The following is a 15,313-nucleotide window of genomic DNA, read 5'->3' on the forward strand; positions in this document are numbered from 1 at the left end:
TTGTAATAGTTGAGTACTTTTAATTTTATAATTCAACACAGAAATTGGAAATGATAACGTTTAAAAAATATTCAACACTCCTCAATAAATTATACTATCAGACTTTGCATTTAATGAGAGATAATAGAGTAGGTCTTTCTCAAAGAAAGATATACGAGTATTTGATGCACTGCACAGAAGGACATTTGTGAAAACACAACGAAAATAAAAATACTGAATGTAATGTGAAGGGTGGGATGAGGCTGTCATGAATTAAATTAATCATGGAAAATACTTTGCACTAAAAATAAATAAATAAAAAACAATATGTATATTGTAATAATAATAAAAAAGAAACTTAATAGGAGCACAAAAATGCAAATAAATACCTGTTAAAGAAAGAAAAGTAAACAATACTTGAAGATTTAATACTAAAATCGTTTGGACAGAATAGATTAAGTAGTGGGAACCTAAGATTTTAGCTTGACATTTGAAATGCACAAGAAATTTAAGGCGTTAAGCAGTACACGCTTTTTATAATAAAGGTTTGATGGAATTGTTTGTATATTTTTTTCGAATAAATTATTATTATTATTAGAGTTTAGAAACTTTTCGTTTTTTTTATATTTAATTTATTTGGGTTTGTCGCATTATTTGTGAGTTGGTGGCAAAGTTAATAATGAACTGATTATAACAAAACAGTATAGACAAAAAGGCATTTGAACTAAATTGTTTTAGATTAGGCTGAGTATCACAAATTTGATTCGGTTGTAGGTAATATAAACTCTAATAATAAGAATTACTACTCAACGTTTATATTGAAGCATTCAAAATGTTAAGACTAGTTTTCTTCAAAGCAAAATGTTGACCGTATACAAGAAATATTTTTGTTTAGCTGAACATTTTTCAATTATAAATTGTTGATCAGTTTCGTTTGATATATAAGAAATGACCGAATCTCTGACCAAAAATACTTTATCAGTTTTGGTCCTGAAATATTTGTAAATGTTAAAAATAAAAACACGATTTTTCAGTGTGTGTCTGCGTGATTGAGGATATAATTTTACCTAAGTAAAAAACGTCTATTGAAGTATTCAAAATGTTAAAAAGACTAGTTTTGTTCGAAGCAAATTGTTGACAGAATACAAGGTATGTTAACGATAATGACCATACACAAAGTCTTGGTAACTCCAAACAGTATTAAAGTCGAGTTTCTTTCTTCCATTGAAAACTGTTCGTGGGAACGTGAGGAGAACTTGAAGAGGAATTTCTACCGTGAAAACCAACTAATCTGAGACCACTGGAACTGAAAAACAAAAATAATAAACAAAATAAAAATTACGTTAGTAAGGAATAAGAGAACCGATTGAATAACATTATTCATAAACACAAGGTATCTTATATATAAATTATATTGTCATCCACTTGGAATAATCTGGATGCATTTCCTTAATGCGTTTTTGAGGGCCCCAACGAACCTCCAAAGACCCAATCGAGTCCAAAAATTGCCAAACTAATTCATTTTATGTGCTAAAGATTTTTGCTAAGTTTTATCAAATTATGACAAACCTTCCTCTTAAAAATAATTTAATATGGAATGAAAACAAAATAGAAATAAAAAAAAAAAAAAACTTTTTTTCATTGCTTTTTCTTTCATTTCTAATGTCCTGTCAATTTTTGTTGAAATGAACCCCCAATCATAGAATACAAAAAAAAAAAAAAAAAGAACTAAATTTTCATTGTGCGAACTCTTAGTGCTATTGGTATGATTAGAACTGGACTTGCTATGGCATGACATGAGGGATTTCCGTTTGGCAGTAGACTCGGGAGATGCTGATGGAGAATCAGCGGTAGCTAGGATAGGAATAGGCGTCTCCGTACAGTCACTCAGCTTCTCACTTGAATCTGCCGAGACAGCTGCAAACGAGAAGATAATTTTATATTGAGCCCAGCTTGGTTCGATTCCCGCCCAGGACGAACTTTATGTAATGTAATGTTTTCTTTGTGAATTTAAGATAAATTATACAATATTGTACGTCCACAAAGTCAAAGGGGGGAAAAGTAATCACTTTATCTCAAAGGTTTGTTCTCTGAAGGACTAGATACCCCCAATCCTGTCCTGATTCTCACTTGGATTTCGGGACGATAAGACCTCCGTTGTTACAGTTCCCTCTATCAAATCTTGCACTAGTATTTCGAGTGCAAATATTTCAACGAGTTTCTTTCTGCTGTTCTCGTGTTCACTGGGAAGTATTGTGTCTCCTCGCCCATCTGATGGGGGACATACCACGGGAGGAGCATTGAGCATGCTAACAAACTAATGTAGCAGTTGTTTCGGTGATACGAAATAGAAACGACACGAGGGTGAAATAATAATAATAATAATAATATCCAAGACCTAACAAACAGCAAGTGGTCTGAGGAGAGAAATTGTAATAGTAATAAAAAAAAAATTGTAATAATAATAATGAACAAAGTACTCACTGTCGTCAGCATATTGTTTGAGAAGCCTGAGCACGGTTTCATGTCCTGACTTGGCCGAATTGTAATAATAATAATAATGAACAAAGTACTCACTGTCGTCAGCATATTGTTTGAGAAGCCTGAGCACGGTTTCATGTCCTGACTTGGCCGCTACTCGGAATGCATTCCTACCACAGTGATCTGAATGTTTAGGATCAGCTCCGTAATGTAACAACAGACGGACACAATCCTCATGCCCTTCCTGGGCCGCTATGCCTGGGGGTGGAAATATTCATGTTAATACACAGATGCACATACTTTTAAATAAGTACATGTAAAGAGTGAGCGAGTTAGTTTCTTCTTCCTTCTTCTTCTTCTTCTTCCTTCTTCTTCTTCTTCTTCTTCTTCTTCTTCTTCCTCCTCCTCCTCCTCCTCCTCTTCTTCTTCTTTCTTCTTCTTCTTCTTCTTCCTTCTTCTTCTTCTTCCTTCTTCTTCCTCCTCTTCTTCTTCGTCTTTTCCCATGTTTAGACGGGGTCGGCGTTTCTCGTCGGCCTCTCAGTCAGCTTTAGAGTGATCGCTTTTGAAGCCAACTGGTTTTGGCTAAACAAAATTTTCCGAGTGGATGCTCTTCGCATTCAACCTTCGCTATTAGAATAGAATAGAATATACGTTTTATTTGCATATTATAATACATGATCGTACATCGTACAATGGTCAATTATATCTAATCTAAGTGGCACAAGTACTTACCTTGCTTTGCTTGCAGCTTTACTAATCTTCTCTCCTACTTTACTACTGCCTAGGATTATCCTCATGTGAGTATCGCGGGAAAAGTGTTCATCGGTTGCCGAGGGTACTGAAAATCAATCAAATAGGTAAATTCATTTATTAGAATTACATATAGTCCTCGAAAAGTATTAATTGATTAAAAACCAGATAAAAATTATAAGTAAATGTAAAGGATATATCTAAGTGGGCAAATAAATGCTTCTTTTCCTGATCAAAAAATAATAAGTTAAATTTTATTATATAAATAAATTATTTTTTTTTCTTTTACATAAACCAGTTTGTTTATTGATATTTTCAAGTAAAAAAAGTAAGTGTATCTTTCCCCCAAAATAAATAGATATAAATATCTTTCCATGTTAAAATGGTTTGTACCATCTAAATAGGTTTCATCAAATGATAATGAAACCTGTGCTGTGGCTGGATGATAATGAAATTGAACGTCTTCTTTTTCTTCGGCTTTTCCCGTGTTCAGACAGGGTCGGCGTTTTTCATCAGCCTCTCAATCAGCCCTGGCTACAAATTTTACGAGCGGATGCCCTTCGCACTCAACCTTTGCTATTTCTTTAGCAAGGGAAATTTAGGCTGGTATACTCCCTGTTTAAAAGTCCCCCAGCCAAACCAAGCTGGTCTACTCCCTGTTTAACGGTAATGAAATTGAACAATTAAAATAAATGGAAGGTAGGACTTTACTGTTATAACTCCTTCAATTGGTGATTCTCATGATTTTTTTTTATTATCTCAGAAAAAACTATAAAAATTAAAAAAAATATTGAGACTAAAACGAAGAAAATTGTTTACCTACCATGCTGGCACCGGTCGCTATGCGCATTATATTACATAGCTACTCATTTTCCTCACGAGGCTGAGTGAATAAATGTATTTCAGCCGATAGTATTACTTTCCTTCATATAGGATAAGGAAAGTAAAAACGAGGTTCAGTATTGCAAAAATGTAGAAATGGCTTGTCTACACAGCGGAAATGGCATACACCAGCCAGTTCCCGACTCATCATTGTAGTTAAGCAACGTTTTGCGTGGCTTTTATTTGGATGGAACAAAGCATACTGTTGCATTTGGATAATTTATTGAGTTAATAAATAAATGTATTTCAGCTGATAGTATAACTTTCCTTCATATAGGATAAGGTTCAGTATTGCAAAAATGTAGAAATGGCTTGTCTACACAGCGGAAATGGCATACACCAGCCAGTTCCCTACTCATCATTGTAGTTAAGCAACGTTTTGCGTGGCTTTTATTTGGATGGAACAAAGCATACTGTTGCATTTGGATAATTTATTGAGTTCGAGATAAATCTGAATTTGAATTTTACAAAAATTATAAAATTCATCAAACCAATTTTTATTTTAAAATGTACAATTCAAAAAGATTTTATTTCATTTTATTTTATTTTTTAACTTTTTATTTTTTATTAACATTTATTAAAGTGTGCTAACAAATGTTAATAAAAAATAAAAAGTTAATTTACAATCTACAATTTAAATTAAGAATATTGTAATGAGTAAATAGGATGTACATGAGTTGGAACATGACGTGTTGGAGAAGATATCAATTGACGTCACTCCAGTATACAGGGTGAATATGAAAAACGTAACCAAAAGCATAAGGTAGATTTCTGAGGTCATTGCCAATGAAAAACATTCTATAACTTTTTTTCGTATTTCGCTTGGTTTCCGAGATATCCGCCATTTTGTTTTTTCTTTAAAATACACGACCTTCCCTTAATAAACAGGTCAGAACTTTTTTCAGTTAAACATAGAGAAAAATGGATTTCATGACTGAAATCTGCACAAAATTTCCATTAAAATAAGTACTTAAAACACTAAAATTATCTTTTTGGTACCTTTTGGTAAGTTTGAATTTAGAAATTTCCCTGATCAGCATTTTTTTTTAAATTTTCAAACGGAAATTTGACCTATAAATAAAGGTCGAATCTGGCGGCATGCAACAGGAAAAATATCCCTGAAGTCTCAGCTTTCCTAACTTTTGTACTAAATGAGCATTTTGGGACAATGTTCATTCAGTATTAAGTACTAATATCACATAAATAATATAATTCTGTTGAAAATAAAACTTCAGAGTAAACTACAGCTTTTCTAATAGAGGAAAGTTCTTTTTTTTAATGATCTTACCTGCACTGGAGGAACTTGTTTGTCTTCTACAATGGGCGAGATAATTTTAGCGCTTACTAATAAGCTCAACGTTTTACTGTCCATGTCTAGATATTCGCTCAAATCTACAACAGGGAGGTCTAATGACATGAGCCATAGAGTTGAAAGGAAATTGGAATCCATCTGAGCATTAGACTCGTCATAATGGAACTCTACACGACTTAGATAATATGCTAGGCAGTATACTTCCAGTGAACTCAAAGTACTTGCTCTGCAACAACAAAGCAAATCGTAAATATTATTCTCTGTCAAATGGGCACGAAATATCTACTTGTAACTTATTTATACTGACAGCTACTAGCTATTATTGGTTAGGTTTATACTAAACATCCCATGTACATATTAACATTATTTCCCATTATGCTAGTTGTTCATAAACAGTATAGGTACCAAAATACCAAGGTGCTGCGTACATTAAAATATGGTGAGAAATTACAAGTATTACAGATACGTATGTCTGCATTTTTTTTTTTTTTGTTAAAGATTCCTTTCAGAAGGTTTAATACCTTTGAGAGAGGTCTACTGCATGTATCAAGTGGCCATCATTGAGTGAGCACAGATATCTCTTAGTGCAATGTTTAACATCGAGCAGCCATTCGGAAAAACTATGATGAAATAGAATAATGTGCTCATTATTAGCAATAGAAATAATTTTCCTCAAGATATGTAGACGCTTTTTGTATTCTTGTCTAGAGATGTGCGGATTTGTTGTCGAGAATTTGGTGAACAAATCTTCTACAGTGAGGGGAAATAGTGAGGAAAGAATTATATTCAGGAGAGGTTGAATCTGAAACACAAATATATGTTTTATTATTTCAGATTACTTAACTAGAACTTTAAATTAATGAATAAAGAAAGAAGATGGATTAAGGAGAGTGGGAGCACTCCACCCCACCAGGTCAAGAAAGTTTGACATATTAATTATGAGAATGTTTAAAAAAACCACGTAAGTATGTAATCTGCATTACAAATATATTATGTAGGTACGAGGGTCGTTTGATAAGTTCGTGGACTCGGATACTTCTTCTTGCTATGAAGCCCAAATCTAGGTGCCACTGCAAAGTATGTCTTGAAAGAAAATGCTGATCAGGGAAATTTCTAAATTAAAACTTACCAAAAGGTACCAAAAAGATAATTTGGTTACGTTTTTCATGTTCACCCTGTATAATATTTTTTTTTTTTTTTACCTGAGAGCTGTTCTCCCATCATGACTCTTCTGGTTGACATTGGCTTCATATTGTTCTAGGAACATCTCTACCAGATGATAATGTCCATCCTGAGCTGCCAGTATGAGAGGTGCCCTCCCGTCATTGTCCACTTGATCCACCTGACAAGAAAGGGTTAATAGATGGAACTATTAGTGGGTATCAAATGGGCTAATATGGAGCAGTTGCATTTGGGTAAAATTTATGATTAAAAGGTCGATTTCTATGAAAAACGTTGTGAAAAATCCAAATCTGAGGTCAAAACCCCAAAAATGTAACTTTAAAAGATCAAAAATTCAATTGCATTTGCCGCTCTGATGAAAAAGTTCCAACAGTTTAGACATCAAAGTTTACGAAATGCGCAGAAATGCATGCGCACAATGACGTGGCGATAGGAAAACCAAAGAGTAGATGAGAGAAAAATCAGAATAAATGTAAGAAAGTTACAGCTACACTCAGGAACAGGATATCTGTGTTATTCCCTTGGACGAATTTTACTAGGATTGATATTGCTTTCATTTTACGGGCACAGTTTTCTACTTTCAATATAATTGTACATACCTTGGCGCCAGCCTCTAGCAGTGCTCGACACACTTCCTCATGACCTTCTATAGCAGCATAATGTAGAGGTGTCCAGCCACAATTATCACGATGCTGCTCATCTAGACCTGAGGGGGACATAAGTTTACATTCAAATGGGGCTCTAATGTTTCATGTGATTTCCAAGTCCAGTATTTGGAATTTTCTTATTACATTACTAGCCGAAATCCATCGCTTCACTCCGGATTTCTGCTAGTAAATCCTTAAGGCATGGCCGTTCATGTCGCTCATCCATTTAGTGGTCTTGCTCGGCGTAGTTTAACAAAAACGAACCGGAAAATAGCCTATAACCTTCACGGGAGTGCAAGCAATAACATTACATTACTAGCCGAAATCCATCGCTTCACTCCGGATTCCTGCTAGTAAATCCTTAAGGCATGGCCGTTCATGTCACTCATCCATTTAGTGGTCTTGCTCGGCGTAGCTTAACAAAAAAGAACCGGAAAATAGCCTATAACCTTCACGAGAGTGCAAGCAATAAGTTGACAAAGTTTCATAGCAATCGGATGAGCGGTTTGGCCAGGCATAAAGTTCGAACAAACACATACACACACACACATTCATGTTTATATATTAGATCACACACATTCATGTTTATATATTAGATTAATTATTAGAGAAAATCAATGAATCTTCTTCTTCTTCTTCTTCTTCTTCTTCTTCTTCTTCTTCTTCTTCTTCTTCTTCTTCTTCTTCTTCTTTCTCTTCGCCTTTTCCCGTGTACAGACGCGGTCAGCGTTATTTGTCAGCCTCTCAATCAGACCTAACTGAGGTGATTGCTTTGGGCTAACATTTTGATTGTAAGGGAAATTCAGGCTGGTATACTCCCTGTTTGACGTCCCCCAGCCAGACAGCCCAAGATCATACCTCTGTCCAGGAGTTGATTGACGACGTCGATATTTCCCTGTGCTGCAGCCACACTGAGGACAGTTCTGCCCTCAGCGTCTATCGTGTCTACATAGGCTCCCCAGAATAGAAGCAAAGCAACACAAGATGCATGACCCATGGATGCTGCAGCCCAGAGCGGTGTACGGCCACTCTTGTCGATGTGATCTTGATCAGCTTCGTTCTCAAGAAGAATCTCACACACGTCCCTGTTAAATAAATAAGAGATCGGTTTAGAGTTGATTTCAAAATAATCCACATTCTTGATTCAGCGCTGCGCTGGTTTAATACAAAAAAAGTTTCTTCCTTTTTTTGTATTCCTTCCTTCAAGACCTCCCCGGTGAAATATTTCAAAGTCTCACAGTGAAAAAATTTAGTGGTTGGATGGAAGAGCTCCTCCAGGACAATCCTGCCACTTAAAAGAAAGAGCCATAAAAAAAAATAATAATAAATGAAATAAAGAGTGTTCCCAGCGTAGCGTTTCTATTCGTACCAATGAAACAACACAACTTTTTAATTTTCTTTTTCCAAGTTGAAATGGCTTTACTCACCTGTGGCCTTCAAAGGCAGCCACTAGCAATGGAGTCATTCCTTCCCTTAAATAAATGAAATAAAGAGTGTTCCCAGCGTAGCGTTTCTATTCGTACCAATGAAACAACACAACTTTTTTAATTTTCTTTTTCCAAGTTGAAATGGCTTTACTCACCTGTGGCCTTCAAAGGCAGCCACTAGCAATGGAGTCATTCCTTCCCTGTCCTCATGATCTACCTTGGCTCCTTTCTCTAAGAGAATGCTAACAACCTGTAACGCAACAAACAATACATGGACATTTTGGACAACCTATAACAATACAAAGTGTCAACATTCTGTAGCAAACAATGTTTAACAACAAGCATGGTGGATTTGACCAATGACTTATTTGGAGATTTCACTAATGGGAGAATTTTTAATCGTCCTAAAAGGAGATTTTAATAATCAGAAAAGGAATTTTTAATGAACCAAAAAGGAGTTTTTAGTGATCCAAAAAGGTAGAGTTTTTAAAAACTCCTGTTTGTATCATTAAAAACTCCTTTTTGGATTATTAAAAATTCTCCCATTAGTGAAATCTCTGATTAATTTATTGGTGAAATCCACCATCAATCAAACTAATGCTTGAGGTTCAGCTGATGAAAAAAAAAAGTCCGAGTCAAAAGGGTTTAAGTAAAAACTCTCACCTTTGCATATCCATCTGAAGAAGGAACACACAGTGCTGACACAGACAAAGCTGTTCTCCCATCATTATCCTGCTGATTAATATCCGCATCGTATTCCAATATACTGGACACTATATCAGCATGACCCATGTATGCTGACGCTATGAGTGCCGTGCGACCTTCCGAGTCAGCAGCATTCACATGGGCACCCGCAGCTAACAGCAACTTCACCACCTGTAAATACGGCATAACAGATAACTCAACAAAATTAGTAAAGCCGTATTCGATTATGTGACTTTTTACATGGTTTTACTTTTATAGTCAACATGGCTGAACCAATGAGATTGTGAGATTTGTGGAGCAAGTGTGGACGTGAGGTTTGTGGAGCAAGTGGACATGGTGTAGACGTCCAAAGCGGAATCTCATTGGGTCATAGCCATGTTGACTATATAAAAAAAGTCACATAATTGAGTACAGCTTAAGTTCTCCAAGTTTTAAAAGATCGAAAATTAAAAAGTCAAACAACCCGCCGGAAAAACTTCCAGAAAACATTGAAAAAAAGCTACCATATCAAAAATATATTTTGTTTGTGGAGCAAGTGTGGACGTGAGGTTTGTGGAGCAAGTGGATATGGTGTGGACGTCCAAAGCGGAATCTCATTGGGTCATAGCCATGTTGACTATAAAAAAAAGTCACATAATCGAGTACAGCTTTAGTTCTCCAAGTTTTGAAAGATCGAAAATTAAAAAGTCAAACAACCCGCCGGAAAAACTTCCAGAAAACATTGAAAAAAAAAGCTATCAAAAATATATTTTTGTGTACTCTTGTCTGTATTCTCAATTTACGTTTTTTTTTTTTTTTAAATATATTGGAAAATTAATTCATTTATCTTCGAATCTGGAAATTTAGGCACATGGACTCCATAATTCTTAGCAAATATACACACAAGGGACCCAGGACAATGGTTACCTCTAGATGGCCTCCCCAGGCTGCCGCTCTCAATGCTGTCCTGCCTCCCATATCAGAACAATTGACATCCGCTCCTGACTGCAGCAATAACTTGACCACAGCACTATGCCCTCCCCATGACGCAGACCTGAGTGGAGTCCAGCCCTCACAATCTGTGTGGTTAATGTTGGCTCCAGCTTCAAGTAAAATCTAAAGAGAACACAATTCAACAAATGTCAATGAAGTACTGATGAAATGTACAAAGATTAAATACATGAGTGTAATAATTTGATAAGTATAATAAATTAATTAAAAATTAAGATCCATGTGAAGAGTATTAGTTAGTATTTCATCTTGATTCATATGGAACTTCACAAAGTTACTGAGTCCTCCGTCAAGATAATAAATTTATTATGAATGATTTTGGTGGTAAAGCAGAGCCTTAAAAAAAAAAAAAAAAAATCCTTTTTTTACAATCAATTTCCATTTTTCGCCTTACTTTCTTACTTGCAGGAAACTTACCTGACTGGCAGCATAAACAAGGTATATTCTATTGTATTACCTGTACTGCATCTACAAATCCCTGATGTGCTGCCACATTCAATGCCGTCTGTCCATGTTTATCTACTAGTTCTAGATCCAACGCTTCACAAGATTTGAGAAACGTCTTCAGGAGATTGATATTATTCTCTGCACACAACTTGTGTAGAACGGACTGATTCTTAGAATCAAACATTGTGATGCGAGATACTGGTGTGTCAGAGCAAGGGGTGTCAGACACTTCCTTTGTCTGGGGAGAAGAAAATATTCATACCATTAGAAAAATCATGCAAGTAAATAAAGAAGATACATTTAATATTAGAAAAATGTAAAAAACAGATAGAGGTACCCAAAGATGGTAAAGAATGTTACCCTTACACAGTATCCAAGACAACTTTTGTAAATGAGCATTTTGGGACAATGTTCATTCAGTATTAAGTACTAATATCACATAAATAATATAATTCTGTTGAAAATAAAACTTCAGATACATACTTTGCAGTGGCACCTAAATTTGGACTTCATACCAAGAAGAAGTATCCGAGTCCACGAACTTATCAAACGGACCGTGTATATGAATTTAGATACATTAAAAATAAGTATGTGTTGACTTTTAATAACCAGAGAGAAAAAAAAAAAACACCATCAAACAGATCAAACTCCATCCACATTTGACACTCTTATTTACTTTCTTTGGCATATAATACCTAATTTAGTTTGGTTTCACTTACTTTCAAAAATTGCTTTGTACTCAGAAGCCTTTGAGAGAGCCACAAGTACAATCCATTAAGTGTACCAGGAATGTCTTTGATTTCTCTTAGAATAATCAAACCATTGGAAATTCCATCCAGTACTCTTTCCAGATAAAGGAAACATCCATTACTTTTAATATGGAGTTGATTGAGCATTTCTGCTGTATCTCTATTCATGTGAACTCGTAACGACTCTTCACTGGCCAATCTCAATAAAATATATTGCTGCATGTCTCGGATCACCTGGGGAACAAAGGTCAGACACACTCTTGTCAGATTGTTTTGTATATTTACTGTATACCTTTGTGAATATTCCAAAATAAAAAAGAGTTAAATACCTAATAAATAATAATAAAGAACCTAACACCAACTTTTCTAATTTCTCATTCTACAGTAAATTTAAATAGGTAACTACTTAGATTTTTAGAAAAAATTTAAACTTGTATTTAATTTTAACTTACATGAGATTTTCTCAGATCATCTAAACTCAGCTTATGAAATCCAAGGAACATTTTCTTGATTGATTTGCTCTGCCTTCTGACCGTGCAAAACAAAAAGAGCCATGGTGGAAACAAATGATGATTTCTTGCTAACAAGTCTGCTATGCTGCAGGTTGCTTTATCAGAATATATCTTCTTATTAGTAACATGTGTTTCATCTATTGAGTCTACCAATATAAAATAACTAGTCTTAGGATGTTTGATTTGTGCTAAAGGTAAAATTAATGCTTTCTTGAATACTTCATCTGAATCTTGAAGTAGTTGATCAGACTTGAGTAATGCTTTAATAGATTCATCTTCAACAATTGTACTAAATGCTTCTGAAAATGGTGATTCAGAACTTGAAAATTGTTCTACTAAACTTTGAATGAAATTTTGCACCGAGAATGTTGCTAGATCATAGGACTGGCAGAAATGATATGCTAGTAATTTCTTCCTTAGATTATGCTGCTGACTGAATGAAGATTCTGCTGATGGGAATACTATTTCCTTGCACAGTGTAGTCTTGCCTGAGCCAGGGCCTCCTATGATCAGGGCTCCTCCATTGTTGCCTGGTTTAGAATTTGTTTTACTCTCCAAACAATGGACCAATTTGACAAATGCCCATTCTCTGCAGAAGAACTTCTTACTTTGGCCAGGAGTTTCAGTAGTCATTCCTACTGAATATTGTTCACAGGATGCTACATGTAAACTGTCCTCTGTGTGTTCAAAAACACATCAACTCTTATATTCATTCTGAATAATGGTATTAACATTATATGTGAAATTGCAGACACTATTGCCTTGAAATTTCCATGTAATTGACTATAAGCTACAGCCTGAAAAGAAAAATTAATTATTTAAATAGGTATATATGTTAGATGAAAATCAATGTATTTAAAAGTATATTACATTAAAAAAAAAACTTCTTTTTCCTCGCCTTTTCCCATGTTCAGATGGGGTTGGCGTTTGTCATCGGCCTCTCAATCAGCTTTAGAGTGATCGCTTTGAGGCCAACTGGTTTTGGCTAAAACAAAATTTTCTGACTGGGATGCCCTTCGCACCCAACCTTCACTATTGATATAGCATGAGGAAATTTGGACTGATCTACTCCCTGTTTATAGTCCCCTAGCTAGACACTGATCTACTCTCTGTTTATAGTCCCTCAGCCAGACCAAGTCCTATTATTATTTTATAATATGACAGAAGTCAATTTTCTTTATTTAGGCAGCAGTTTTCAAACTTTATTTGCTGTGAAGCACCCTGTAAGTGCTGTAAATTTTGTAAATTGACTAATACCTTGGTACATTGAACACTATTTTAAACCATTATTCTACATTACTTACCCCTGATTTCTATGGGGTGATAGAAAGGAAAACCTGCTTTGTTTTCACCTAAAATTACCATTAGAAAACTCCTATACCAAGTTTTGTATCTTCCCTCATATGAACAACCTAATATCTCAGATAATGTAAAGTAATGGTTTACCATGTTTTAACTTGATAAACCATCATGAAATTTTCTCTTTCTGGGAATTAATGGTAATTTAGGGTCCTGTAGAAAACATTCAGTCTGACGTCTGAATCAAGTCTGTTTTTACTAAACGTCTGGATCAAGACTATCTTGTTAACAACTAATCTGATAGGTACTGGCCACTCATACTCAGACTGTCTGACAGACCAGAACATGACATTGTGTGAAAAAGCTTCAGATGCAGGTCTCTCAGATGGCCTGGCAGAATAGAAAACATTCAGTCTGAGCAAGATGTACATTTCACTAAACATCTGAATCAAGACTATCTTGTTAACAACTAATCTGATAGGTACTAGCCACTCATACTCAGACTGTCTGACAGACCAGAACATGACATTGTGTGAAAAAGCTTCAGATGCAGGTCTCTCAGATGGCCTGGCAGACCTGTCTCACGTCTTTTTTTGCCACACACAATTCAACTGTCTGGAAGACTTAGGACCGACAGATGGTCTATGTGTGAGTGGCCAGCATAAGCCTACTTAAGAACATGTAATAAGTATTTATCCAAGTCTCATTTTACAACACAATTATTACCTATAACAATTTAATAGGAAGTAGGAACAGTAACTGTTAGATAATTCAAGATTCAGTAATAAAGCAATGCAGGTATGTAGAAAATTTTATTTACTGTGTAAAAACAACGGGTACAGAAGATTTTTCTTTTTATCTGGATACTGTGAAAGATCCCCAGATAATTTCTAAACTTCTCCTGCTAAAATCTTCAAGTACAGGGGACCTATTGATTTTCAAATTTCTAAATATAGACTTACGCCTTGAACTTGACATCTGAAACTTTCGCAGGGAAAATAACTTTATGTATCAAACAAGAATATGTTCTTCTAAAGGTAATTAAATAATATTTAAAGTATTGAACGGAAACTCTGCCATTTTCAGGTAAAAAATTTCAAGAAAATCTCACCGAAATAAATAGGTAATAAAAAAAGGAAAAACTACAGCAAGCGAAGACAAAAGACAAACACACAAGATGTTTGTAAGTTGTAAGTGAGAAGCTGGCAACAGCGCACCGACTGCGAGGTTTGCTTACATCGGTTTGCTTTTAATTTATTTCACAGGGGTTCCTAAACTACGCAGAACATCCACCACGAATATTCAATGTTTGTTGTAGAACACATTGCATATTTAGTTCAGGCGTTCATTCAAAATCGAAAATCAACACAGACCACACCTTTAGGTATTAGCTAGATGGATTTAGTTAGGTAAAATGTGGGTGGGTGGGTAGGTAAAAGCAAATGTCAGTCTCATCCTAGCAGCATAAATGAGGTAGGTAGGCAATGTGTTTCAAAAAGTAGGATAAACTGTTGAACAGGCCTGACAATTCAATACCTATTCTGTTTAACAGTTTACAGATGTGGTAGGTAAAAGCAAATGTCAGTCTCATCCTAGCAGCATAAATGAGGTAGGCAATGTGTTTCAAAAAGTAGGATAAACTGTTGAACAGGCCTGACAATTCAATACCTATTCTGTTTAACAGTTTACAGATGTAGGGACAAAATCACAAGTGTGTAGGTAATACCTTCTAATATAGGTATGAGACACGGACATTATTAGGTACATGTTACAAGTACTTACGAAACACTCATGTATAGTCATTTGGAAAAAAAATTCGATACCTGATATTATAACCAATATCTTGTCATGTTGATTATGTGGGTATGACTTTCAGTTTGGTCCAAATGTTCTTTTTAAGTATAGGTATCCAACAAATTTTGATCTAAAGAGAACTGACCGTTAAGGAGTT

General features: G+C 35.1%; 1 protein-coding gene across 1 annotated transcript; it reads right to left on the reverse strand.

The window, feature by feature from the left end:
- Positions 1-1,249: 1,249 nt before the first annotated feature.
- Positions 1,250-14,520, reverse strand: LOC103517577 (ankyrin repeat domain-containing protein 50-like). Its single transcript, XM_026829364.1, has 18 exons — positions 14,325-14,520; positions 12,004-12,860; positions 11,522-11,785; positions 10,813-11,049; positions 10,272-10,460; positions 9,324-9,536; positions 8,816-8,910; positions 8,092-8,318; positions 7,186-7,292; positions 6,607-6,746; positions 6,363-6,378; positions 5,926-6,206; positions 5,381-5,630; positions 4,507-4,543; positions 3,193-3,298; positions 2,557-2,729; positions 1,709-1,896; positions 1,250-1,285 (listed from the first exon to the last, which is right to left on the reverse strand). Exons 2-18 carry the CDS (start codon positions 12,694-12,696, stop codon positions 1,250-1,252), a joined length of 3,252 nt encoding a protein of 1,083 aa, XP_026685165.1. The 5' UTR covers positions 12,697-12,860; positions 14,325-14,520.
- Positions 14,521-15,313: the final 793 nt, after the last annotated feature.

This window comes from Diaphorina citri, unplaced genomic scaffold (genome assembly GCF_000475195.1).
Source record: "Diaphorina citri unplaced genomic scaffold, Diaci psyllid genome assembly version 1.1 scaffold55, whole genome shotgun sequence".
NCBI classification, from domain to species: domain Eukaryota; kingdom Metazoa; phylum Arthropoda; class Insecta; order Hemiptera; family Psyllidae; genus Diaphorina; species Diaphorina citri.

Bases quoted from the DNA above. Each gene is read 5' to 3' on its own strand.
- LOC103517577 (XM_026829364.1), bottom strand. From the start codon at position 12,696: ATGACTACTGAAACTCCTGGCCAAAGTAAGAAGTTCTTCTGCAGAGAA. The intron at 7,293-8,091 runs GTATGATCTTGG...TGTCCCCCTCAG, and splicing joins CAATCAACTCCTGGACAGAG to GTCTAGATGAGCAGCATCGT. The intron at 6,747-7,185 runs GTATGTACAATT...CTTTCTTGTCAG, and splicing joins TGCTAGAGGCTGGCGCCAAG to GTGGATCAAGTGGACAATGA.